This window comes from Scyliorhinus canicula, chromosome 15 (assembly GCF_902713615.1).
Source record: "Scyliorhinus canicula chromosome 15, sScyCan1.1, whole genome shotgun sequence".
Taxonomy (NCBI): Eukaryota; Metazoa; Chordata; class Chondrichthyes; order Carcharhiniformes; family Scyliorhinidae; genus Scyliorhinus; species Scyliorhinus canicula.
The window spans coordinates 1541678-1569084 of record NC_052160.1 but is presented as its reverse complement, the minus strand read 5'-3'; the positions used below and the strand labels follow the sequence as shown (position 1 = coordinate 1569084).

The window sequence follows — 27407 nt, the reverse complement described above, 5'->3', positions numbered from 1 at the left end:
AATAATACTGTTCTTTTGTTCTCCCTTCCAAAATGAACAACCTCACATCTTCCCCAGTTTGTGGCATACTAACTCCAGCAGTTGTTTTTTTACAGCTGCATGCAAATCCTTTAATAGTTTGAAGACAGCACTTTATGATTTCAAGTAATGCATTTTAATACATTTTCAAAAAATAAAATTTTCCCACAGGTACTGGAAAACATTAAATATTTGCATAAGGACTCAACATTCAATTCCCTGATCACAAAACAATATCGTTAGCTGCTCCACTCATTTTGCAGGACTAGTGTTTTAATTATAACCAGGAATACATTACTTTTTCCTCTACAATTATCTCCCACCTCTGAATTCCTTACTTGTTTCAAATATCTACTAGAAAGTGGCAAGGTGTGCTCCACTACCTCTCCCTAAGTGATCGCTAGAAGTGAGGACTGAGGATGAAATTTCTATCTCCTAACAGAGGACAGAATTTTCCCAGACCCACAGAGGTAGCTTTGGAGATGGAGGGTGGTCCAGGGAAAATTGCACTAAAAAGCATCAGGGCTGGCCCGCCAACTCCTGTCTCCTCGTGCATTTCCGGGAAGTAGACAGTAACCATCCAACTGTAGCAGGAATGCAATAAAGCAAGGAGCCATTTAATAGCGATCTGTACAGCAACACTGCAGCATTTCCAGTGTTGCATTGCCACATGCACCCCCTGCCACCTCAGCCGTGAATGCACCCCAGTGAGAGGTGGTGGCTGCACAGCAGGAGGTCAAGGCTGCATTATATCTGAAGGAAACCTAATTGTTTCTAGCAGAATTTAGGCAGAAGACAGCAAGGCTATTATCTTCCAATACGACAGCCTTACATTCAAGCATGGCATTCCTGGAGAACACCTTCAGTTGTCATGGGCCCAACAAGGTCTCAGCCAACCCCCTGACACTGACTCCAGTTCCTGCGGCTTGGGCCTCATCACCATTCCCTGATTATACACTGGGGCTGTCTGCAGCTTCCATCTCCCAAACCAACCCACTAAGCCTCTTTGGATGGTGAATGAAGAGGCAACCCACTAATTACTGCTTCCCACAAAATTCAGCCAAACGCACGATGCCACTTTGAACAGAAACCCAGTCATCACATTCCCAGTGCTCTTGGGATGATTTAGTCAATAATTGTTGAAAACACTGTGATCACCGGATTACAATGGCCTTTCTGGTCTCTCTAGCTCTCGGAGGCAGTTACCAGTGAATTGTGCAAACTGTTTCTTCACAGCACTTTAATGCACACACATTTTAAAACAGGCGAACTGAGCATGTTTGACAATAAGAAAAACAGGATAATTCTCCAATACTCTGGTAACCAGGGCATTTGATACACACTCCTGGTTAAACACAATGTGCCAGTGAACCTGGTGAATGGACTCACACAGCGATACAACAAACACAGACACACTTCATTCCATAATTGAAAACATTGTGGGATGTGCACACCAAGAAAAGTTATGACATTATCCTATTTTACTGTATATTGGTAATCTATATTACAGGCTGTACAGATGTGGACTGACTTTACAGAGAAAATATTTAAATGCGTTCAGAAATGTAGATAGCAGCCTTGCATCCAGCTTGTATAATATTCTTCAATAATGAATAAGCAGGTGCCTAAAAAATAAAATTGAGAGTGAATCAATGCGATGGTACAGCTTTCCCCAAATCTTATTTCCTTTTCCATCTTAATTATCATAAAAACATACACATTTTGGAAATCTGCATTACATCATACTTTGGGTCAGAGAACCAGTCTTGTAGGTCTTCATTCTTCATACACTGTATCATAGCCTAGCCTTCACAGACTCGGGGGATAACATAAACATGCACAAAAATGCCTTCACGACATAGCCGATAGTGGTGTCACAAACAGCCTCCTGTTCCCTATATTTCATTTTATTTGTTTATGTGATGTGAGTGTTGCTGCCTGGGCCAGCTTATATTGGCCATCCCTGAGCAAGAGGCAACCATATTGCTGTGGGTCTGGAGTCACATGTAGGCCAGACCAGGTAAGGACGGCGGATTTCCTTCCCTAAAGGACATTAATGAACCAGATGAGTTTTCACGACAGTCGACAATGGTTTCATGGTCATCTTTAGAATTTTAATTATTGAATTCAAATTTCACCGTCTGCCCTGGTGGGATTCGAACTGCACCATATACCAGTTTGAAGAAATGAAAATTTAATTGGCTGCCTACGTAAAACTACTCATCATTCACCAAAACTAAACCAATAGAGAACCTATTGGAATGAGTGAGATTGTGCTGCAAGGGCACACAAGGATCTGCCTCAGCAGGTCGAAGGAAAACAATCTCAAGAGCTCTGATTCTCCAGTCACCCATCCTGGTACCATTCTAGTAAATCTCCTCTGCACCCTCGCCAAGACCTTGCCATATAGAAATCTAATGAAAGACACAGAAATCTGATGAAAGAAGTTTGAAACTATTTGCTTTTAGGTCAATGCCAGTTATCCAGGCTTCTGTGTGACCATTCAAAATGTTCAGATTTCACAATTACTTCAAGAACTTGAGATTAAACAGAGAACTGTGTCCCATTGGCCTTTTGGGACTATGTATCCTTTACACAAACTAGGGTTACATTCCCTGGAATTCAGGGGGTTAAGGTGTGATTTCATCAAATCTTCCAAGATATAAGTAGTAACAGATGAGAAAGATTTAAATAATTTCTGCTGGCTGGGAGTCTAGGACTGGGGACAGAGTGTTTAAAAATTAGAGCTGTCCTTTCAGGAGTAATATTACAGGAAACATTCCTCTATAAAATAAAAATGCTAGTTGCCAAAAACGTGCAAATATCACCAAGTCCAATTAATCTTAATTACCCCCATCACTGTGATACGTATCTGGCAATCCATCGGCATTGCCCCCCCCCCCCGACATCTCATACACACCAGAGGCATGAACTCACCTACACCACTTAATGCAGACTTCATTACCAACACAGGCACTAATTGGGCTCATTTTCCAGAACTAATGTTGGTTAGGATATAATAAACAGGAAATATCTGACCAGCAGCCTACCATTTCTGCATCATGTGCTAATCCGGTGTCATGATGCTCCATTTCTTCATCCCGGAATTTCTTTAAAACCTGAAATAAAGGTATGTTTATTCCTCCACAATACCATTAAACTGGCAAATCTAAACCCGGATAGCTAAATTACTCTTTATTGAGTACAATGTGTAATAGTAGTCAAAATGTGGAAACTACAAATTTACATGTCGGTAAATGAAACAATTTTACTGTACATCTTTATTTATAGGCTATTAAGCTTTGGTGCTCAGTCTTGAACAGGAAAGTGTATATTTAAATAAAATAGATTTATCCCTCTAGATCCTCCCTGACTTGAAGCTGTACTTATTTTTGCAGATGTCATGTTTTCTGAACAACAGTGCAGTGTTTTTAGAAAACGGAAGAAATTATACTGCCTACACATAACTAATGTTCCTTTTTCTAAACATACCAAGTTGATAAACTAGTAGAATCTCATAGCGATACATTTATATCAGCTCGATCTTATATAATTAGAAACATTAAAAAGTTCACTTAAGTCGAATAGTGGCACTATTATAGCATCACTATGCAGTCAGGATAAAAGCATCTTGTGAGATTCACAATATATTTCAATTAATCAAACAATCATTACTCCAACAGTGTGTATGGTGCCCAACTGCTGGAAGTCTACAATGAGACAATCCTATACCACTGGTGCTTCCCACTGCGTGCTGTATAATTCCAGCCCAGTGCAATGCCATTTTAATAGAGCCGGAGTGGACCATTGAACATCCATAAGTGTGGAATCTTGTTAATCTAGAGGAACTGCCAGATCTCTCATTACTTTCAAAATGACTGATGTGGATAGTACAGCATATCAGCACAGTAATACTTTGCTGCTGATCGCCATGTTAAATACAACAAAGGTGCAACTCACAGACTAGCTGATGCTTCTATGTGCATACTTTTAATTCTGATGCAAATGCCAGAGGGAAAATAATCCTGAAAAGGACAATTTTGGTGTGCAAATTCCACAGAACCATAGAAAGGATAAAGGAAACCATTCCATTAGCTTTCTTTACCACCTTCTGCATGTGTTCTGCCACCTTCAAGGACCAGTGGACATGGCACTCCAAGGTCTCTCATTCCTCAACCTCTCTTGATACCTTCCTGTTTATTGAACAAAGAAACGTACAGCACAGTGACAGGCCCTTCAGCCTTCCAGGCCTGCGCCAACCATGCTGCCCATCTAACCTAAAGCCTTCAACACTTCTGGGGTCCATATAATGATAATAATATGATCGCTTATTGTCATTATTATATTATCATATGGACCCCGGAAGTGTAGAAGGTTTTAATTTAGATGGGCAGTATGGTTGGCGCAGACTCCCATCCTATTCATGTATTTGTCAAGACGCCCCTTAAACTTCATTATCGTACCTGCTTCAACCACCTCCTCCGATAGTGTGGCGACCAGAATTGTACGCAATATTCAAAATGTGTCCTAAGATTCTGTACAGCTGCAGCATGACTTGCCAATTTCTATATTCAATGCCCCGGCCAATGAATGCAAGCATGCCCTATGCCTTCTTGACTACCTTCTCCACCTGCGTTGCCACTTTCACTGACCTGTGAACCTGTACACCCAGATCCCTCAATACTCTTAAGGGTTCTGCCATTTACTGCATATTTCCCACCAATATTAGACCTTCCAAAATGCTTTACCTCACATTTGTCCGGATTAAATTCCATCTAGCATCTCTCTGTCCAAGTCCCCAACCGATCTATGTCATGCTGTACCCTCTGTCAGTCCTCATCGCTATCCGCAAGTCCACCAATCTTTGTATCATCCGCAAACTTACTAATCAGACCAGTTACATTTTCCTCCAAATCATTTATGTACACTATGAACAACAAAGGTCCCAGCGCTGATCCCTGCGGAACACCACTAGTCACAGCCCTCCAATCAGAAAAGCACCCTTCCATTGCTACCCTCTGTCCTCTCTGACCGAGCAAGTTCTGTATCCACCTTGCCAGCTCCCCTCTGATCCTGAGTTACTTCATCTTCTGCACCAGTCTACCATGAGGAACCTTGTCAAAGGCCTTACTGACGTCAATACAGACAACATCCACTGCCCTACCTTCATCAAATCATCTTCGTCAATTCCTCAAAAAACTCGATCAGGTTAGTGATACACAACCTCCCCTTCACAAAATCATGTTGCCTCTCACGAATATGTCCATTTGCTTCCAATTGGGAATAAATCCTGCTTCAAAGAATCCTCTACAATAATTTCTCTACCACTGACGTAAGGCTCACCTGCCAGTAATTACCTGGATTATCCTTGCTGCCCTTCTTAAACAAAGAAACAACATTAGCTAATCTCCAGTCCTCCGGGATCTCACCTTTAGCCAATGCGGATACATAGATTTCTGTCAAGGCCTCAGCAATTTCCTCCCTTGCTTCTCTCAGTATTCTGGGGTAGATCCCATCAGGCCCAGGGGACTTATCTACCTTAATGTTTTTCAAGACCCCAACACCACCTCCTTTTTGATCTCAATGTGACCTCGACTATCAACACACCCTTCACCAGACTCATCATCCACCAAGTCCTTCTCTTTGGCGAATACTGATGCAAAGTATTAATTTAATACCTCGCCCATTTCCTCTGACTCCCGCATAGATTCCCTCCCCTGTACGTGAGTGAGCTAACCCTTTCACTAGCTACCCTCTTGCTTTATACATGCAGTTGTAAAAATCCTTGGGATTTGCTTTAATCCTGATTGCCAATGACTTTTCGTGACCCGTTTAAGCCTTTCTGACTCCTTGTTTAAGTTCCTTCCTACTTTCCTTATATTCCTATAAAAGCAAATTACTGCGGATGCTGGAATCTGAGACAAAAGAGAAAATGCTGAAAACCCTCAGCAGGTCTGGCAGCATCAGTAGGGAGAGAAAAGAGCTAACGGTTTGAGTCCAATGACTCTTTGTCAAAGCTCCTTTGACCGAGTCACTGGAGTCGAAACGTTAGCTCTTTTCTCTCCCTACATTCCTCACAGGCTTTGTCTGTTCCAGCCTTCTAGCCTGTACCAATGCTCCCTTTTACAATATCCCTCGTTATCCAAGGTTCACAAAACATGCCATACTTATCCTTATTCCTCATAGGAACATGTCGGTCCTGAATTCTTATCAACTGACATTTGAAAGCCTCCCACATGCCAGATGTTGATTTACGCTCAAACATCTGCCCCTAATCTAGGTTCTTCAGTTCCTGCCGAATATTGTTATAATTAGCTAAACCCAATTTAGCACCTTGACTATTCTCTTGTGTTGTTTGCCCTCCCAAGATGCATTACCTCACACTTTTCCGGATTGAATCCCATTTGCTACTTTCCCGCACACTCAACCAAGCCACTGATACCACTCTGAGGTTGAGAGCTATCCTCTTCACTGTCAACCACACGATCAATTTTTGTGACAACTGCAAACTACCCGTTCATGCTTCCCACATTTAAGTTCAAATTATTAAGGGCCCCAACAGTGAGATCTGTGGAACTCCACTGAAAACTGCTTTCCGTTTGCTAAAACATCCATCAACCTGTTTCCTGTCACTGAGCCAATTGTGGATCCAACCTGCCACCTTCCCCTGTATCCCCTGAGATCGCACTGTCCTGACCAGTCTGTCATGTGGGCCCTGGTCAAATGTCTTACTGAAATCTATGTAGACAACATCCACTATACTACCCTCATCAATCTTCCTTGTTGTTCCCTCATAATTTTTTATTAAGTTAGTAGGATATGATCTTCCCTTCACAAAACCCCGCTGACTATCTCTGATCAATCCATGCCTTCTAAGTGACAGTTTATCCTGTCTCTCAGAATTATTTCCAATAATTTGTCTACCATCAAAATCAGACCAGCCAGCTTATAGAGTTTTCTGGTCTACCCCTTGCACCGTTTTTAAGCAATGGTACAATGTTCGCAGCCCTTCAATCTTCTGGGACCTTGCCTGTATTTAGTGAGCATTTGAAAATGATCCTCGGAACATCCACTACTTCCTCCTGGCTTCCTTCAACAGCTTGGGATACAATCTATCTGGCCACAATAATTTATCCAGCTTCAAAAATGCCAGTCCCTCCAGTACTTCCTCTCCCACTATATTTATTGCTAGGAGATTCACTAGGTTAATCCCAGAGCTGAAGGGGTTGGATTATGAGGAGAGGCTGAGTAGACTGGGACTGTACTCATTGGAATTTAGAAGGATGAGGGGGGATCTTATAGAAACATTTAAAATTATGAAGGGAATAGATAGGATAGATGCGGGCAGGTTGTTTCCACTGGCGGGTGACAGCAGAACTAGGGGGCATAGCCTCAAAATAAGGGGAAGTAGATTTAGGACTGAGTTTAGGAGGAACTTCTTCACCCAAAGGGTTGTGAATCTATGGAATTCCTTGCCCAGTGAAGCAGTTGAGGCTCCTTCATTACATGTTTTTAAGGTAAAGATAGATAGTTTTTTGAAGAATAAAGGGATTAAGGGTTATGGTGTTCGGGCCGGAAAGTGGAGCTGAGTCCACAAAAGATCAGCCATGATCTAATTGAATGGCGGAGCAGGCTCGAGGGGCCAGATGGCCTACTCCTGCTCCTAGTTCTTATGTTCTTATGTTCTTATTATTTCACGGTATTCCTCTTCACCTAGAATTTCTGAATCATCCCTCCCTCTCCTTCGTGAAGACAGAGACAAAGTACTCATTGAGAACCCTGCCCACATCTTTAGCATCAACACATAATTATTTCTGATAGGCACTACCCTTTCTTTGATTATTCCATAGAATCCATTGAATCCTTGCAGGGCAGGAGGCCATTCCGCCCAGCAAGTCTGTACCGAACCTCTGAAAGAGCACTCTACCTAGGCCCACACCCCCTCCCTATTCTCACGCATTGCTCATGGCCAATCCACCTAACCTGTACATCTTTTGGACTGAGGGGGGAAACCAGGACATCCAGAGGAAACCCACACAGACAAGGGGAGAACGTGCAAACTCCACACATGCAGTCACCAAGATCGAATCAAACCCTTGTCCCTGGTGCTGTGAGGCATCAGTACTAACCACTGTGCCACCATGTCACCCATTATTCGCTTGCTCTTAATGTACTGGTAAAACATTTTTGGGGTTTCTTTGATATTAACCGACCAAAGATTGTTTCATCCCTGTATATTCCTCTAGGCTTTCCACTGTATTAAGCTTTCTTTCCTGTTTTACCTTACCCTGTATGCTTCTGAATAACCAGAGGGTTCTAGATTCGGCAATAGCAGCCTTTTCTTCTGTGGGGACATGTCTACATTACGGTCAGAGAATCTCGCTTTTGATTGGAACAGAATTCATTACCATCAGCTGGTGTACTGTTTCAATCTCAGCGCTGAAAACTTACAATGCAGGGTTTATGCAATACAACAAATCTCTAAAAACATAGCCAATCCCAAAAGATTTTAAATTTTACATTGTACCAAATATCTATTTTTCTCTAATTGGTGGAGGATGTGAGGTTACATGGTTAAGTTGAACGATACAACTGCTGAGGGAATGGATTTTTGCATTTATGTCACCCTGTTTTAACACAAATGATTCTCGGGTCACATGAAGAATAAAACACCCTTATTTTGCCCTGACAAATGTGCCTCGACTTCAGTCTCAAAGCAATTCACGTTGTACCGCATAAAAGTTTACACTTCACATAACATCTAGACTTCTGATCGTTCACTTTCTAGCCTGTGTTGAACTGAAGTCGTTATTGAGATGTTGACTACCTAATCTGCTATTAATTCTCAAATTAAATTCCTAATGCTCCAGTTAACTGAACAAGCAAAAAACTGTGGAATGACAATCGCCCTGTAAAATATATACTTTGTACCCTCAACTTATCTTTGCAGTACTAGAACACCTCTTGTTGCTTATGAGCTAGCGACTGACTATTCCCAAATCACCAATTCAGCTCTACAAACTGGTGGACAGTTTTTTTTCTCTTGCAACCATAGCACACCATCACTGAAAATCCACTGACACACAATGACAGAACCCTTAGCTGTCACATCTTAGAGATGCTTCAGGTCAGACGGCAATTATAGTAATTGCTGTTCCTAATTTATTGACCCATATTCTAAATATCCAGAAATTCATGCATCACTTGATTTAGAAGCTTTAATTATTTTGCATAGCTTAAAAGAAACATATTTTCATGTTCACCACATTTAACTTTCATGTTGAATTCCCTTCAAGATTGAAAAGCCCCCGTTTCCAGTCTACCCTCATACCCAGTTTGTCAGGGAAACTATCTTCTACGAGCTGCTGTTGCAGCTCCCTTTCATACCTAAATGACCAGTGCTTTCACTCTTTTCCACCTCCACACTACGAAAAAAATATGAATGAGAAAACAGAGATGAATCTCACAAATTGGAGCTAAGGAGCTGGGTATTTATTACTGAAACATACTATAAATCAGGGGCTGGTTTAGCACACTGGGCTAAATAGCTGGCTTTTAAAGCAGACCAAGGCAGGCCAGCAGCACGGTTCAATTCCCATACCAGCCTCCCCGAACAGGCGCCGGAATGTGGCGACTAGGGGCTTTTCACAGTAACTTCATTGAAGCCTAGATAGATAGAGAAATACAGCACAGAACAGGCCCTTCGGCCCACGATGTTGCGCCGAACTTTTGTCCTAGGTTAATCATAGAATTTTGGACAATTTGTCATGGCCAATCCACCCAACCTGCACATCTTTGGACTGTGGGAGGAAACCGGAGTACCCGGAGGAAACCCACGCAGTCACGGGGAGGATGTGCAGACTCCACACAGACAGTGACCCAAGTCGAAATCGAACTTGGGACCCTGGAGCTGTGAAGCAATTGTGCTATCCACAATGCTACCGTGCTGCCCTTAAGAAGTTAACCTACACTCCCTTATTCTACCCTAATCCAAGTACCTATCCAATAGCCGCTTGAAGGTCCATAAATTTTCCGACTCAACTACTACCACAGGCAGTGCATTCCATGCCCCCACTACTCTCTGGGTAAAGAACCTACCTCTGACATCCCCTCTATATCTTCCACCATTTATCTTAAATTTATGTCCCCTTGTAATGGTGTGTTCCACCCGGGGAAAAAGTCTCTGACTGTCTACTCTATCTATTCCCCTGATCATCTTATAAACCTCTATCAAGTCGCCCCTCATCCTTCTCCGTTCTAATGAGAAAAGGCCTAGCACCCTCAATCTTTCCTCGTATGACCTACTCTCCATTCCAGGCAACATCCTGGTAAATCTCCTTTGAACCTTTTCCAAAGCTTCCACATCCTTCCTAAAATGAGGTGACCAGAACTGCACACAGTACTCCAAATGTGGCCTGACCAAGGTTTTGTACAGCTGCATCATCACCTCACGGCTCTTAAATTCAATCCCTCTGCTAATGAACGCTAGCACACCATAGGCCTTCTTCACAGCTCTATCCACTTGAGTGGCAACTTTCAAAGAACAATGAACATAGACCCCAAGATCTCTCTGCTCCTCCACATTGCCAAGAACCCTACCATTAACCCTGTATTCCGCATTCAGATTTGTCCTTCCAAAATGGACAACCTCACACTTGTCAGGGTTAAACTCCATCTGCCACTTCTCAGCCCAGCTCTGCATTCTATCTATGTCTCTTTGAAGCCGACAACAGCCCTCCTCACTATCCACAACTCCACCAATCTTCGTATCATCTGCAAATTTACTGACCCACCCTTCAACTCCCTCATCCAAGTCGTTAATGAAAATCACAAACAGCAGAGGACCCAGAACTGATCCCTGCGGTACGCCACTGATAACTGGGCTCCAGGCTGAATATTTGCCATCCACCACAACTCTCTGTCTTCTATCGGTTAGCCAGTTTGTTATCCAACTGGCCAAATTTCCCACTATCCCATGCCTCCTTACTTTCTGCATAAGCCTACCATGGGGAACCTTATCAAATGCCTTACTAAAATCCATGTACACTACATCCACTGCTTTACCTTCATCCACATGCTTGGTCACCTCCTCAAAGAATTCAATAAGACTTGTAAGGCAAGACCTACCCCTCACAAATCCGTGCTGACTATCCCTAATCAAGCAATGCCTTTCCAGATGCTCAGAAATCCTATCCCTCAGTACCCTTTCCATTACTTTGCCTACCACCGAAGTAAGACTAACTGGCCTGTAATTCCCAGGGTTATCCCTATTCCCTTTTTTGAACAGGGGCACGACATTCGCCACTCTCCAATCCTCTGGTACCACCCCTGTTGACAGCGAGGACGAAAAGATCATTGCCAACGGCTCTGCAATTTCATTTCTTGCTTCCCAGAGAATCCTTGGATATATCCCGTCAGGCCCGGGGGACTTGTCTATCCTCAAGTTTTTCAAAACGCGCAACACATCTTCCTTCCTGACAAGTATCTCCTCAAGCTTATCAGTCTGCTTCACGCTGTCCTCTCCAACAATATGGCCCCTCTCATTTGTAAATACTGAAGAAAAATACTTGTTCAAGACCTCTCCTATCTCTTCAGACTCAATACACAATCTCCCGCTACTGTCCTTAATCGGACCTACTCTCACTCTAGTCATTCTCATATTTCTCACGTATGTGTAAAAGGCCTTGGGGTTTTCCTTGATCCTACCCGCCAAAGATTTTTCATGCCCTCTCTTAGCTCTCCTAATCCCTTTCTTCAGTTCCCTCCTGGCTATCTTGTATCCCTCCAGCGCACTGTCTGAACCTTGTTTCTTCAGCCTTACATAAGTCTCCTTCTTCCTCTTAACAAGACATTCAACCTCTCTTGTCAACCATGGTTCCCTCACTCGACCATCTCTTCGCTGCCTGACAGGGACATACATATCAAAGACACGCAGTACCTGATCCTTGAACAAGTTCCACATTTCACTTGTGTCCTTCCCTGACAGCCTATGTTCCCAACTTCTGCACTTCAATTCTTGTCTGACAGCATTGTATTTACCCTTCCCCCAATTATAAACCTTGCCCTGTTGCTCGCACCTATCCCTCTCCATTACTAAAGTGAAAGTCACAGAATTGTGGTCACTACCTCCAAAATGCTCCCCCACTAACAAATCTATCACCTGCCCTGGTTCATTACCAAGTACTAAATCCAATATGGCCTCCCCTCTGGTCGGACAATCTACATACTGTGTTAGAAAAGCTTCCTGGACACACTGCACAAACACTACCCCATCCAAACTATTTGATCTAAAGAGTTTCCACTCAATGTTTGGGAAGTTGAAGTCGCCCATGACTACTACCCTGTGACTTCTGCACCTTTCCAGAATCTGTTTCCCAATCTGTTCCTCCACATCTCTGCTGCTATTGGGGGGCCTATAGAACACTCCCAACAAGGTGACTGCTCCTTTCCTATTTCTAACTTCAACCCATATTACCTCAGTAGGCAGATCCCCCTCGAACTGCCTTTCTGCAGCTGTTATACTATCTCTAATTAACAATGCCACCCCCCCACCTCTTTTACCATCCTCCCTAATCTTGTTGAAACATCTATAACCAGGGACCTCCAACAACCATTTCTGCCCCTCTTCTATCCAAGTTTCCGTGATGGCCACCACATCGTAGTCCCAAGTACCGATCCATGCATTAAGTTCACCCACCTTATTCCTGATGCTTCTTGCATTAAAGTATACACACTTCAACCCATCTCCTTGCCTGCAAGTACTCTCCTTTGTCATTGTTACCTTCCCCACTGCATCACTACACGCTTTGGCGTCCTGACTATCGTCTACCTTAGTTGCTGGACTACAGATCCGGTTCCCATTCCCCTGCCAAATTAGTTTAAACCCTCCCGAAGAGTACTAGAAAACCTCCCCCCCAGGATATTGGTGCCCCTCTGGTTCAGATGCAACCCGTCCTGCTTGTACAGGTCCCACCTTCCCCAGAATGCGCTCCAATTATCCAAATACCTGAAACCCTCCCTCCTACACCATTCCTGCAGCCACGTGTTCAACTGCACTCTCTCCCTATTCCTAGCCTCGCTATCACATGGCACCGGCAACAAACCAGAGATGACAACTCTGTCTGTCCTGGCCCTTAACTTCCAGCCTAACTCCCTAAACTTGTTTATTACCTCCACACCCTTTTTCCTACCTACATCGTTGGTACCAATGTGCACCACGACTTCTGGCTGCTCACCCTCCCCCTTCAGGATCCTGAAGACACGATCAGAGACATCCCTGGCCCTGGCACCCGGGAGGCAACATACCTTTCGGGAGTCTCGCTCGCGACCACAGAATCTCCTATCTATTCCCTAACCATTGAATCTCCTATTACTATTGCTTTTCTATGCTCCCCCCTTCCCTTCTGAGCCCCAGAGCCAGACTCAGTGCCAGAGACCTGGCCGCTGGGGCCTTCCCCCGGTAGGTCATCCCCCCCAACAGCATCCAAAACGGTATACTTGTTTTGAAGGGGAATGGCCACGAGGGATCCCTGCACTGTCTGCCTGTTAGTTTTCTTTCCCCTGACTGTAACCCAGCTACTCTTGTCCAGTACCTTTGGTGTGGCTACCTCCCTGTAACTCTTCTCTATGACCCCCTCTGCCTCCCGGATGATCCGAAGTTCATCCAGCTCCAGCTCCAGTACCTTAACACGGTCTCGGAGGAGCTGGAGTTGGGTGCACTTCCCGCAGGTATAGTCAGCGGGGACACCAGTGGTATCCCTCACCACCCACATCCTACAGGAGGAGCATGCAACTGCCCTAGCCTCCATCCCCTCTTACTTTACAGAATTAGCTGCCCTGTGGACCAACTGGACCTCCGCCCTCCGGCTCTGCTCCCAGTCAGCTGTACTCTAAACTCCTGGTTCCCTTCACGCTCTTTGATAAATATAGGAAATTAAATGAAAGGAGTACCTTACTCCCTCCTCACCTAACTCCCTCAGTCACCAAACTCTCACTGTAGCACTCAAATGCCACAAGCTCAGCACTCCCTCAGTCACCAAACTCTCACTGTAGCACTCAAATGCCACAAGCTCAGCACTCAGTGCAAACAAAGTCTGCACTGTATCTAGCCCCTATTTATACTGTGACTCTAGCTTCTAAAAACTGGCCTAATGCAATTAACTAATTAACAAGCTCCAGCTGCAAGTAAGTCCAAGTAGAACCTTGTTTAAAGCTGATTCAAAATTCACCTTCTTATAGACCAAACAGCAACTTTTAAGTTAATTAACTAAATAAAAGAAATACTAGACTTTAAATAACCCTTATACTCCCTCAGTCACCAAACTCTCACTGTAGCACTCAAATGCCACAAGCTCAGCACTCCCTCAGTCACCAAACTCTCACTGTAGCACTCAAATGCCACAAGCTCAGCACTCAGTGCAAACAAAACAATAAGCGATTTTCATTTCATTTCATTTTTTCATTAGATTTAAGCTGCTTTATTTCAAAATAGTGAAGCTTGTGGCAGTTCTTTGACTCATACCTAGTATTTAATGGTACAAATTAATACCAAGAATGCTCACTTCAAGTAATTCTTTGTGCCTTTCTGGATCATCTTCCATTAACATCCGGATCTGATTGTTGTAATGTTGTGATATACTCTCTTCAACTGCTACTGTACACGCCATGGCACCCTCTTTTCCTAAAAGAGCTGTTCCAGCACCTATAAAAAAGGTGGCAGATGACACCCATTTATAATCAACACAGTTCCCATATATCATTTCAAGATCAGCAACCACAAATAAAACAAATATAGGCACTGGGCACAGTGAGTCAGAGGATTTATTAGTTTGCAATGGTATATTTATGGTATAATATCAGGGTTACTGATTTACAGTGACTGAATATATTAAACTCAAAATTTTATGGATTCTGGGACTATGTCAAACTGAGAAAAGCACCATCATTCTGAGCTTAATGTTCTTTCTGAAGTTTATTCAATAGCAAAGCAAGTAACGGGTGTTAGTTTAGTCTCACACTACATTCAATAAAAATTTGGAAATCTGAACTTTGCTTCAAATAAAAGCTGGAGCAAAGGAAATGGAAGTTAGAATATTCCTTCAGTCCAACCGACTGAATGGTACTGGGGCTTCCTGGAAGATTCAGCAAACTGCAGGTCATGACCTGGATAGAGTGGACATGGAGAGGATGTTTCCACTTGTAGGAAAAACTAGAACCAGAGGACACAATCTCAGACTAAAGGGCCGATTCCTTAAAACAGAGATGAGGAGGAATTTCTTCAGCCAGAGGTTGGTGAATCTGTGGAACTCTTTGCCGCAGAAGGCTGTGGAGGCCAAATCAATGAGTGTCTTTAAGACGGAGATAGATAGGTTCTTGATCAATAAGGGATCAGGGGTTATGGGGAGAAGGCAGGAGAATGTGAATGAGAAAAATATCAGCCATGATTAAAAGGCGGAGCAGACTCGATGGGCTGAGTGGCCTAATTCTGCTCCTATGTCTTATACACTCACTCCAGATTCAGTTGCAAGTAACAGTCTGGGCAAAACTATCAATTCCAAGGAAGGAAAACATATACAAAAATAATTTAACGTACAAATTTAATCATGCTGTTGTGAAATATACATGTGTTTGCTTTGGTTAAACCCTTGTGTGAGAATTAAAATTGTCAGTTATTGAAGAAAGAAATGTCAGATGAAGGAAACGTGCAGAAAGCATGCTGAGTAACTTGAGGACACCTGGTGCCAGGCTGCATAATGCAAAGATAGGTAGGAAAGTAAGTTGTGAAGAGGACATAAGGGGTCTGCAAAGGGTTAGGTGACAGGGCAAAAATTTGGCAGGTAGAGTATAATGAGGGGAAATGTGAACTTATCCACTTTGGCAGGAAGATGGGCAGCATATTATTTAAATAGAGATATTGCAGAATTGCGGTACAGAGGAATCTGGGTGTCCTGGTAGAAGCAGCACAATGCAGGTACAGCAAGTGATTCAGAAGTAAAATGGAAGGTTCCCGTTTACTGAAACAGGATTGGAATGTAAAAGCAGGGATGTTTGGTGAGACCATATGTGGAGCAATGCATAGTTTTGGTCCCCTTATTTAATAAAGGATAAATTGCAATTGAAGCAGTCGGAGAATATTCTCTAGACTGATTGCTGGAATGTGGGGCTTATCCTGTAAAAGGTTAGACAGGTTGGAGCCTGTATCCAGTATCTGGGCAACATGGTGGCACAGTGGTTAGCACTGATGCCTCCCAGTGTGGAGTTTGCACACTCTCCCCATGCTTCCTCCAGGTGCTCCAGTTTCCACCCACAGTTCAAAGTCCAGCTATTATGTCCACAAAATAGCACTGCACAGGGAAACAACCTACAGGTGTAAATGGTAGCACAGGTACCAGGGTGCTTACAATGAAATCTCCACATCATTAGAGTCATAGTCATTTACAGCATAGAAGTCTCTGTGGAGCATTCCAATCAGTCCCACTCCCCTGTTCAGTCCCCACAGCCCTGCATGTATTCATCCGATTTCCTGTCAAAATCAACAATTGTATCCACCACCCTCAAAGGCAGCGAATCCCAGGTCAATATCACTTGCTGTGTAAAACATGTTCATGCTCACATCCCGCTACATCTCTTGTCCAAAAGTTTACACGTCTTCCTTGGTCCTTGTACAAGCAGCTAACGAGTTTTTTGTCTACCTTATTTAAAACGGTCATAATTTTGTACACCTCCATCAAATCTCCTCAATCTCCTTTGCTTCAAGGAGAACAGTTCCAGTTTTCCCAACCCTTTCAGGTAACTCTCCTCTGCATTCTCAAGGACCCTCACATTCTTCTGAAAACGCGGTGACCAGATTACTCTAATTGAAGTCGAAACAAAGTTTTATAAAGTTTCAGCATTACTTCCCTACTTTTATACTCAATGCTCCTACTTACGAAGCCAAAAATCACAAAAATGTACTCACTGTGTCCTGCCACCTCCAAAAATCCATGAATCTCGTTCCCCAGTCTCTGTTATTGCACACATTTTAGAATTGTGCCATTAAATCTAGATTGCCTCTTCCCAACCATTCTACAAAAATGCATCACACCGCACTTTTCTATATTAAATCCCATTTGTCACTTGTCTGCGCATTCTCCTAGCCTATCAATGTCCTGCTGCAGGATACATCATCCTGTTTTCCACTTTGTGGTTTGGTACCATAGGCAACTTTTGAAATTCTGCTCCATATTCCAAGACTCCAGTCATTTATATATCGCAAAATAATCAGCGGTCCTTGGGGAACACCAGAGTCGACCATCCTGCAGTCAGAAAAATAACCATTTACTTTCTGTTGAGGCAAATTTTTTATCCAATTGGACAGTGACCCATTCCACAAGTGTCAATTTTTAAAAACCAGCCTTCCATGCTTCCTTAAAATTCATTCAAACAACATTCACTGCATTTCCTTCAACAACTTCGCTGTTACTTTATCAAAATATTCAATTGGATTAGTCAAGCATGATCTGTCTTTTACATACCCATGCTGGATCTTCTTAATTAATTTATTGAATGTATGATAAAAATTTTAAATAGAGATGGATGTTTACCCAACACGAATCCTGCAACATTCCAGAAAGGCATTAGAAGGGTTGGTCGAACTCTGTGATCAACTATCAATTCATTGAATTTCTCCAGGTGTTGTTTCTCTTGATCCCACATTTGCTGTTAATATGAGGATTAATTTCAGTTAATTTACTGCAAAATAGATTTTGACTAATTTATAAACTTGCTGTTCGTTAAGGATATATTTTGGCTATGAAAAAGTCCCTACTCCCTATTTTAAATGACCATGAATTCACACTTCAAGTTTTCTTTTCAAAGCTACATTAAGATTTTCTGTTTACTATCGAAATGAATTTAAAAATCCATGTTTAATTCAGTATCAGGATTGTCCATTTACACAACTGGTTAAGTCTCTATAGGAAAGATAATATTATTGACATTATGAACACATTTTGGTAATAATTCACCAGGATTACAAAGTACTTCATTGCAAAATACAACAAACGTATATGGAGGTTTTTGCATTGTTTTCTATGCTACCACATATATTATTTTTCAAAGTTTATTCCCCTATGAATTAAAGAAGTCTAACAGAGAGGGGCAAGTAAGATTGCAGGTGGGTAAATGACAGAAGATGTACAAAATGACAATAATCTTATTTGAACTTTAAAACTAGAGAAGAATTCTGATATAGAAATCAATCAAGAATGTTGCCCCAGATGGAGGCATGGCTCGGTATTAACAGATCAGATGATCACCAGCTTTAATTTGAGTGGTGTTAAATTAGATCTCAGACAAGGCAGAAACAACAGCATTACAACTACCTTGAAAGCAGTGGACTAGGGAGAGAAAAGAGACTTGAATCCCTGCTTCCTATCCAATGAACCCTGCTAACAAACTGTGTCCACCTCTGGTGAGGACAGGGTTGCATTTTGACTATTGTGACTGCCAACAGCAAACAGCCCACTAACAATCTTATGTCTTGGCTTAAATATGAGCTTCATTTGGAAGAGGTATTAATGCTCCCAAGGAAGTGTACTGCAGTGAGAGTCAGCATTTTGTAGAGAAGCTAATCAGAAAACAAAAGTGCTGGACATTATGTTAATAATTCAAAAAGTATTAATTAACACTGTCGTCTTTCATAAATGCTAATTAATCTAATATTTCATAAATTCAAGTTGGGGTTTCTCTGCCATGTGATTTCTCACAAGAGCAGAAAGGCTGGAGCTAAGCAGCAAATTTGGGATACTCTACCTCCACAACCGATGCCACCTTGTATTCAATTACACTGCCTTCGGTTGGCTCTGAAATATACCAAATTTCAGGAATTCATCATGAATTGAGATGCAATTCCTAAATAAAATCATGCCTCACTCATGATAAACTTCTAACCAATAGGAGAGGAGCGGAAGATGCACAAATCCATGAGCATGGACCAATAGCAGAAGTTGGATTCTTGGTCCTTCACAGTGAGAGGATTGGTTAGCTCAGTTGGATAGACAGTTACTGTGTGGCACAGAACGTCAACAGGACAGGTTCAATCCCTGGAGGTTTATGGAAACATTCTTCCTTGCCTTGCCCCACCCCACACTTGGATGTGCAGTGGAGGTCGTCAAGCTATACAATCCTAGGAACAGTGCACTTGGAGCTGCTGGTGACACCAAGAACAGAATACTTGTTCAGCCTCAAGGAAATGATGATGAGGGGTGAGCATGCGTTTATTAAAATATAATTATTTTACAGGTTGTGGGTTTACTGGCTCGGCCAGCATTTGTTGCCTATCCCTAAATTGCCCTTGAGAAGGTGGTGGTGAGCTGCCTTCTTGAACCGCTGCAGTCCATGTGGTGTAGGTATACCCCCAGTGCTGTTAGGGAGGGAGTTCCAGGATTTTGTCCCAGCCAGTGAAAGAACAGCGATATATTTCCAAGTGAAATGAAATGAAAATCGCTTATTGTCACGAGTAGGCTTCAAATGAAGTTACTGTGAAAAGCCCCTAGTCGCCACATTCCGGCGCCTGTTCGGGGAGGCTGGTACGGGAATTGAACCGTGCTGCTGGCCTGCTTTAAAAGCCAGCAATTTAGCCCAGTGTGCTAAACCAGCCCCTGGTTTAGGGGGGTGAGTGACTTAGAGAAGAACTTCTAGGTGGGTGGGGTTCCCAGGTATCTGCTACCCTTTTCTTTCTAGATGGTTTGGAAGGTGTTGCCTCACTCGAGTTCCTGCAGTGCACCTTGTAGATGGTACACGCAGCTGCCACTGTGTGTCGGTGGTAGAGGGAGTGAATGTTTATGGAAGGGGTGCTAATCTGGCAGGCTGCTTTGTCCTGGATGGTGTTCAGCTTCTTCAGTTGTCCAAATTGCACTCATCCAGGCAAGTGGGGAGCATTGAATCACACTCCTGACTTCTGCCTTGTAGACAGTGGGCAGGCTTTGGATTCCTCACTCTTGTAGGCACAGCATTTATACAGCTAGTCCAGTTCAGTTTCTGGTCAATGGTAACCCCCAGGATGTGAAAGGATTAGGTCACTGGTGAACTGTTACACTGCAAAGTCTTGGTTACGGTCTCCTAGAACTTGCCAATACTAATATGCTCATCTTTACTTGCAACATCTCATCACAGCCAAACATCTAGGTATTTTTATAAATGGGCCTTGGGCAGTAGGAGTAAAATGCCTCCATCCATCCCCAATGCCCTTTTTGGGTTTTCTGGCTCCAGCAATTCCTTGGTTCCATGACACCAAATGATGAACCTTCTGTTCCTGTCCAATAGTCAAGAGAGCAGAGAGATCTCAGTAACCGTGCCTTTATACCCACTGATAGAGCTCAGTAACCAGTGCCTTTATACCCACTGATAGAGCTCAGTAACCAGTGCCTTTATACCCACTGATAGAGCTCAGTAACCAGTGCCTTTATCCTCACTGGCTTCTCAGGTGGGATAATGATCGTACAGGCATACTTTTTAAAAAGCAATTATTTTGCAAAGCATTCTTGGATGCTTAGTTTTGAAAAGAATTGCCCCGTCAGAGATTAAATAAATTACTGATGGATTTATTAGCAGATGGCGCATGGGTGTGTAAACTGTAGAGAGGAGCTGGAACCACATGAAAATGAAATGAAATGAAAATGAAAATCGCATATTGTCATGAGTAGGCTTCAATGAAGTTACTGTGAAAAGCCCCTAGTCGCCACATTCCGGCGCCTGTTCGGGGAGGCTGATACGGGAATCGAACCGTGCTGCTGGCCTGCTTTAAAAGCCAGCGATTTAGCTCAGTGAGCTGAACCAGACAGCGAGCATGACAGGGAACATCGACCTTTCAACGGCTTGTGCCTGCCTGCACGCTCCTGGTCTGCCTGTGCTCCCTGTCTGCCTGCCTGTGCTCAGTCTGTGCTCCCTGTCTGTCTGCCTGTGCTCCCTGCCTGCCTGTGCTCCCTCCCTCCCTGCCTGTCTGCCTGTGCTCCCTCCCTGTGCGCCCTCCCTCCGTCTGTGCTCCCTCCCTGCCTGTGCTCTCTGTCTGTGTTCCCTCCCTCTGTCTGTGTTCCCTCCCTGTCTGTGTTCCCTCCCTCTGTCTGTCAGTGCTCCCTGCCTGCCTGCCAGTGCTCCCTGCCTGCCTGCCAGTGCTCCCTGCCTGCCTGCCAGTGCTCCCTGCCTGCCTGCCAGTGCTCCCTGTCTGCCTGTCTGTGCTCCCTCCCTGCCGCCCTGTCTGTCAGTGCTCCCTCCCTGTCTGTCTGTGCTCCCTCCCTGCCGCCCTGTCTGTCTGTGCTCCCTCCCTGTCTGTCTGTGCTCCCTCCCTGTCTGTCTGTGCTCCCTCCCTGTCTGTCAGTGCTCCCTCCCTGTCTGTCAGTGCTCCCTCCCTGTCTGTGCTCCCTCCCTGTCTGTCTGTGCTCCCTCCCTGTCTGTGCTCCCTCCCTGTCTGTGCTCCCTCCCTGTCTGTCTGTGCTCCCTCCCCGTCTGTCTGTCTGTGCTCCCTCCCTGTCTGTCTGTCTGTGCTCCCTCCCTGTCTGTCTGTCTGTGCTCCCTCCCTGTCTGTCTGTCTGTGCTCCCTCCCTGTCTGTCTGTCTGTGCTCCCTCCCTGTCTGTCTGTGCTCCCTCCCTGTCTGTCTGTGCTCCCTCCCTGTCTGTCTGTCTGTGCTCCCTCCCTGTCTGTCTGTCTGTGCTCCCTCCCTGCCTGTCTGTGCTCCCTCCCTGCCTGTCTGTGCTCCCTCCCTGTCTGTCTGTGCTCCCTCCCTGTCTGTCTGTCTGTGCTCCCTCCCTGTCTGTCTGCCTGTGCTCCCTCCCTGTCTGTCTGTGCTCCCTCCCTGTCTGTGCTCCCTCCCTGTCTGTGCTCCCTCCCTGTCTGTGCTCCCTCCCTGTCTGTCTGTGCTCCCTCCCTGTCTGTCTGTCTGTGCTCCCTCCCTGTCTGTCTGTCTGTGCTCCCTCCCTGTCTGTCTGTGCTCCCTCCCTGTCTGTCTGTCTGTGCTCCCTCCCTGTCTGTCTGTGCTCCCTCCCTGTCTGTCTGTCTGTGCTCCCTCCCTGTCTGTCTGTCTGTGCTCCCTCCCTGTCTGTCTGTGCTCCCTCCCTGTCTGTCTGTCTGTGCTCCCTCCCTGTCTGTCTGTGCTCCCTCCCTGCCTGTCTGTGCTCCCTCCCTCCCTGTCTGTCTGTGCTCCCTCCCTGCCTGTCTGTGCTCCCTCCCTGCCTCTGTGCTCCCTCCCTCCCTGTCTGTCTGTGCTCCCTCCCTGTCTGTCTGTGCTCCCTCCCTCCCTGTCTGTCTGTGCTCCCTCCCTGCCTGTCTGTGCTCCCTCCCTCCCTGTCTGTCTGTGCTCCCTCCCTGCCTGTCTGTGCTCCCTCCCTCCCTGTCTGTCTGTGCTCCCTCCCTGTCTGTCTGTGCTCCCTCCCTCCCTGTCTGTCTGTGCTCCCTCCCTGCCTGTCTGTGCTCCCTCCCTGTCTGTCTGTCTGTGCTCCCTCCCTGCCTGTCTGTGCTCCCTCCCTCCCTGTCTGTCTGTGCTCCCTCCCTGTCTGCCTGTGCTCCCTCCCTGTCTGTCTGTCTGTGCTCCCTCCCTGTCTGTCTGTCTGTGCTCCCTCCCTGTCTGTCTGTCTGTGCTCCCTCCCTGTCTGTCTGTGCTCCCTCCCTGTCTGTCTGGATGCTGGTTGACACCCACCTGGATGACAGGCCCCACCGGGCCTCCCCCCAGCACCGCCATTTGACCGGCATAGATGCGGTTGGCTCCGTACTCCCCGGCGTGATCTACTCGGATAATCCGGCGCAGCATCGTCCTCTCTGCCCGGGCAGTCAGGCACCTAGCCGCCTGGGGCCTCTGCCAGGCAATGCCGGCGCCAGGCCGCAGGAGCGAGCGGAGAGCAGCCACTCTGACCCCAACACAGACCCCGGTCGGCGCCATTTCCAACCGCCCGCTGGGAAAGGCAGCATCCGGGACACCGCGGGCCCCGCCCGCTGAGGAGGGCTGCATCCGGGAACCCCTGGCCCCTCCCCGCGGGCCCCGCCCCATTTCCAACGGCCCGCTGGGAGAGGGCAGCATCCAGGAACCCGCGGGCCCCGCCCCAATTCAACCCGCCGGCTGAGGAGGGCAGCATCCGGAACGCCGCGGGGGGAGGGCAGCATCCGGGACCCCGCGGGCCCCGCCCCATTTCCAACCGCCTGCTGGAAGAGGGCAGCATCCGGGAACCCCTGGCCCCGCCCCTCCCCGCGGGCCCCGCCCCTTTTCCCTGGGAGAGGGCAGCATCCGGGAACCCCTGGCTCCGCCCCTCTCCGCGGGCCCCAAACCAATGCCCCCGCCCCTGTAGCGGGCCCCGCCCCTGTTCCAAACACCCAATCCCATGCCCCGCCCCTTTCCACAAGCCCTGACCCGGCCCCGCACCATCAGTAACCGACCACTGGGTGAGGGGCGCATCCGGGTAACCCCTGTAGCCCCGCCCTGGCTTCGGAGCTGGTTCCTTTCAGCCCGCCCCGCCTCTTTCCCTGGCCCCGCCCACCTCCGCAAGCCCCGCTTTTTGCCGACTATGCCCTTCGCCTGAGCCCCGCCCCTTTCCTAAGCCACGCCCTGTTCACGTGCCCCGCCTCTTTCCAGGCGACCACGCCCTGTTTGTGCTGGCCCCGCCCCTTTCCCCTGTCAATCAGCCAGCCTGTGGCCGGTTGCCTTGGAGACGGGGCCAGCGCGCGCTTTCCCCTCAGCCCCACAGCGATGTCCATCTCATCCCAGCCGCTCATCCACTCGCTCGCCAGGAAGCTGTAAGTTTGTCCATTTTATACTGCACAGCAAGATCCCACTCACAGCACTGTGACCAGGGCCCACCCTGCTGCCCCCCCACCCTGCTGCCCCCCCACCCTGCCCCCCCACCCCCCCCACCCTGCCCCCCCACCCCCCCACCCTGCTACCCCCACCCCCCCCACCCTGCTGCCCCCCCACCCTGCTGCCCCCAACCCCCCCACCCTCCCCCCGCCGCCCCCCACCCTGCTGCCCCCCCACCCTGCTGCCCCCCCACCCTGCTGCCCCCCCCACCCTGCTGCCCCCCCACCCTGCTGCCCCCCCACCCTGCTGCCCCCAACCCCCCCACCCTCCCCCCGCCGCCCCCCCACCCTGCTGCCCCCCCACCCTGCTGCCCCCCCACCCTGCTGCCCCCCCACCCTGCTGCCCCCAACCCCCCCACCCTCCCCCCGCCGCCCCCCACCCTGCTGCCCCCCCACCCTGCTGCCCCCCCCACCCTGCTGCCCCCAACCCTCCTGCCCCCAACCCCCCCACCCTCCTGCCCCCCACCCTGTTGCCCCCCCACCCTGCTGCCCCCAACCCCCCAACCCTGCTGCCCCCAACCCCCCCACCCTCCCCCCGCCGCCCCCCACCCTGCTGCCCCCCCACCCTGCTGCCCCCAACCCCCCAACCCTGCTGCCCCCAACCCCCCCACCCTCCCCCGCCGCCCCCCACCCTGCTGCCCCCCCACCCTGCTGCCCCCCCACCCTGCTGCCCCCCCACCCTGCTGCCCCCCACCCTGCTGCCCCCCCACCCTGCTGCCCCCCCACCCTGCTGCCCCCCCACCCTGCTGCCCCCCCACCCTGCTGCCTCCCCACCCTGCTGCCCCCCCACCCTGCTGCCCCCCACCCCGCTGCCCCCCACCCCGCTGCCCCCCCCACCCCGCTGCCCCCCACCCTGTTGCCCCCACCCCCCCACCCTGCTGCCCCCCATCCTGCTGCCCCCCCATCGTGCTGCCCCCCACCCTGCTGCCCCCCACCCTGCTGCCCCCAACCCCCCCACCCTGCTGCCCCCAACCCCCCACCCTGCTGCCCCCAACCCCCCCACCCTGCTGCCCCCAACCCCCCCCACCCTGCCGCCCCCAACCCCCCCCCACCCTGCTGCCCCCAACACCCCCCCACCCTGCTGCCCCCAACCCCCCCACCCTGCTGCCCCCAACCCCCCCAACCTGCTGCCCCCAACCCCCCCCACCCTGCTGCCCCCAACCCCCCCACCCTGCTGCCCCCAACCCCCCCCCCACCCTGCTGCCCCAACCCCCCCACCCTGCTGCCCTCCAACCCCCACCCTGCTGCCCCCCACCCCCCCAAACCCCCCACCCTGCTGCCCCCCACCCTGCTACCCCCCATCCCCCCACCCTGCTGCCCCCAACCCCCCCACCCTGCTGCCCCCAACCCCCCCACCCTGCTGCCCCCAACCCCCCCACCCTGCTGCCCCAACCCCCCCCACCCTGCTGCCCCCAACCCCCCCCACCCTGCTGCCCCCAACCCCCCCCACCCTGCTGCCCCCAACCCCCCCCACCCTGCTGCCCCCAACCCCCCCCACCCTGCTGCCCCCAACCCCCCCCCCCCTGCTGCCCCCAACCCCCCCCCACCCTGCTACCCCCAACCCCCCCACCCTGCTACCCCCAACCCCCCCACCCTGCTGCCCCCAACCCCCCCACCCTGCTACCCCCAACCCCCCCACCCTGCTGCCCCCAACCCCCCCACCCTGCTGCCCCCCACCCTGCTGCCCCCCACCCTGCTGCCCCCAACCCCCCCACACCTCAACCCCTCCATCTCAGCCTGACCCTCAGTGCCAGGCTCAATTTGTTTACTGACACCGGTGCCACTTTCATTACCAGATCCTCAACATCACCAAGGGATTGGATTTGTTTATTGTCAAGTGTACAGAGGTACAGTGAAAAGTATTTTTCTGCGAGCAGCTCAACAGATCATTAAGTGCATGGGAATAAAAGGGAATAAAAGAAAATACATAATAGGGCAACACGAGGTATACAATGTAACTACATAAGCATTAGCATCGGTTGAAGCATACAGGGGTGTAGTGTTAATGAGGTCAGTGGGGAAGAAGCTGACAGGGATGTGTACAGTACTTTGCTTCCTGAAGTCAATGACCAGCTCTTTAGTTTTGCTGGCATTGAGGGAGATTGTTGTCGCTGCACCACTCCACTAGGTTCTCTATCTCCCTCCTGTATTCTGACTCGTTGTTATTTGAGATCCAGGGGAAGCAGTGTCAACAAACAAGTGGAATTCCCACTATGAATAATAATAATAATTGCTTAGTGTCACAAGTAGGCTTCAATGAAGTTACTGTGAAAAGCCCCTAGTCACCACATTCTGGCGCCTGTTTGGGGAGGCCGGTATGGGAATTGAACCCACGCTGCTGGCATTGCTCTGCATTACAAGCCAGCTGTTTAGCCCACTGTGCTAATCCAGACCCTAAATCCCTTATTGCAGTATGGAAGCTAAAGTTTTGGCTCTGCACGACCTGCCGTAGGTACAACCTTGCAGAATTTGTCACAGGGGTGAAGTTTGAAGTTAAATGTGACACAGTAGCACAGTGCTTAGCACTGTTGCTTCACAATGCCAGGGACCCGGGTTTGATTCCCGGCTTGGGTCACTGTCTGTACGTTCTCCCCGTGCTGCATAGGTTTCCTGCGGGTGATCCGGTTGCCACCCAAAAGTCCTGAAAAACTTGCTGTTAGGTGAATTGGACATTCTGAATTCTCCCTCAGTGTACCCGAACAGGTGCTGGAATGTGTCGACTGGGAGCATTTCACAGTAACTTTCATTGCAGTGTTAATGTAAGCCTACCTGTGATAACAATAAAGATTATTATATTATTATTAAATGCAAAAATGCAGTCCTTTCCGCATGCATTTTAACAATGTCAAGTAATGCTCAGATATCCTGCAACATCCCTGAGAGTGTGCAGAATTTACATAAACAAGTGCAGCCCAATGATGGCTCAGAACTCACGTAATCTAAATCTTCAGATTAAGTTTCCAATTTAGGCAAACGTGGTTAAGGAGCTGCAATCAGGAAAGCTTTTTAATGTATTGCGACATGAAAATTTATTTGAAGAAATAGAAAATAGCCAGAGGCCTCGGTGAAGACAAATAGAAAAAAAAACTTAAATAACAGTAGTTCTACTCCATATGAACAAAGAACAAAGAAAATTACAGCACAGGAACAGGCCCTTCGGCCCTCCCAGCCTGCGCCGATTCAAATATGAAGCTCTGGCTCCTGAGTGAGTGTAACTATAGTAAACTTATGTATCAGGCTTTGGCACCAGAGACTCGACTTGTTTTGTGGCTGGAGATGTATTTGAATGGTGGAATTGATGGATAGCTGTAAACAAATCATGGCTTTGAACCTACTTTAGTCCTTAACTTTACTAATTGATGGCCAAAAAAACCATGATTCTTTAACCTGTGGAATCGATTTCTGCCCTGATTACACATGACTCTGGGCACAAACACTGAATTCATTCAATATCTGCACGATTAACAATGCAATTATAAAAACGTAATTTTTTAATGTGATTTATACTAAAGCTCAAGAGCTTCCAGGTGGCGAGAACAAAGAGACAGGCTCTTTAAAAAATTGTGATTAG

At 47.7% G+C, this 27407-nt stretch overlaps 2 protein-coding genes across 5 annotated transcripts in view; one reads left to right on the top strand and one right to left on the bottom strand.

Moving 5' to 3' along the window:
- Window positions 1-131: 131 nt before the first annotated feature.
- Window positions 132-22969, bottom strand: coq7 (coenzyme Q7 homolog, ubiquinone (yeast)). The gene is made up of 5 exons (XM_038820160.1): window positions 22689-22969; window positions 17601-17715; window positions 14580-14719; window positions 3069-3137; window positions 132-1643 (listed from the first exon to the last, which is right to left on the bottom strand). The coding sequence occupies exons 1-5, from the start codon at window positions 22926-22928 to the stop codon at window positions 1566-1568; spliced, it is 642 nt and encodes a 213-aa protein (XP_038676088.1). The 5' UTR covers window positions 22929-22969; the 3' UTR covers window positions 132-1565.
- A 473-nt stretch (window positions 22970-23442) lies between these two features.
- LOC119978605 overlaps window positions 23443-27407 on the top strand; it is an 84863-nt gene continuing 80898 nt past the window's right edge. Inside the window, exons 1-2 of one of the 4 annotated variants that reach the window (XM_038820374.1) lie at window positions 23443-23776; window positions 25633-25683. In XM_038820374.1, coding sequence (XP_038676302.1) covers window positions 23730-23776; window positions 25633-25683 — 98 coding nt within the window. In that variant the 5' untranslated portion in view covers window positions 23443-23729. The remainder of the gene's footprint in view (window positions 23777-25632; window positions 25684-27407) is intronic. The other 3 variants (XM_038820371.1, XM_038820373.1, XM_038820372.1) reach the window with 3 other exon arrangements.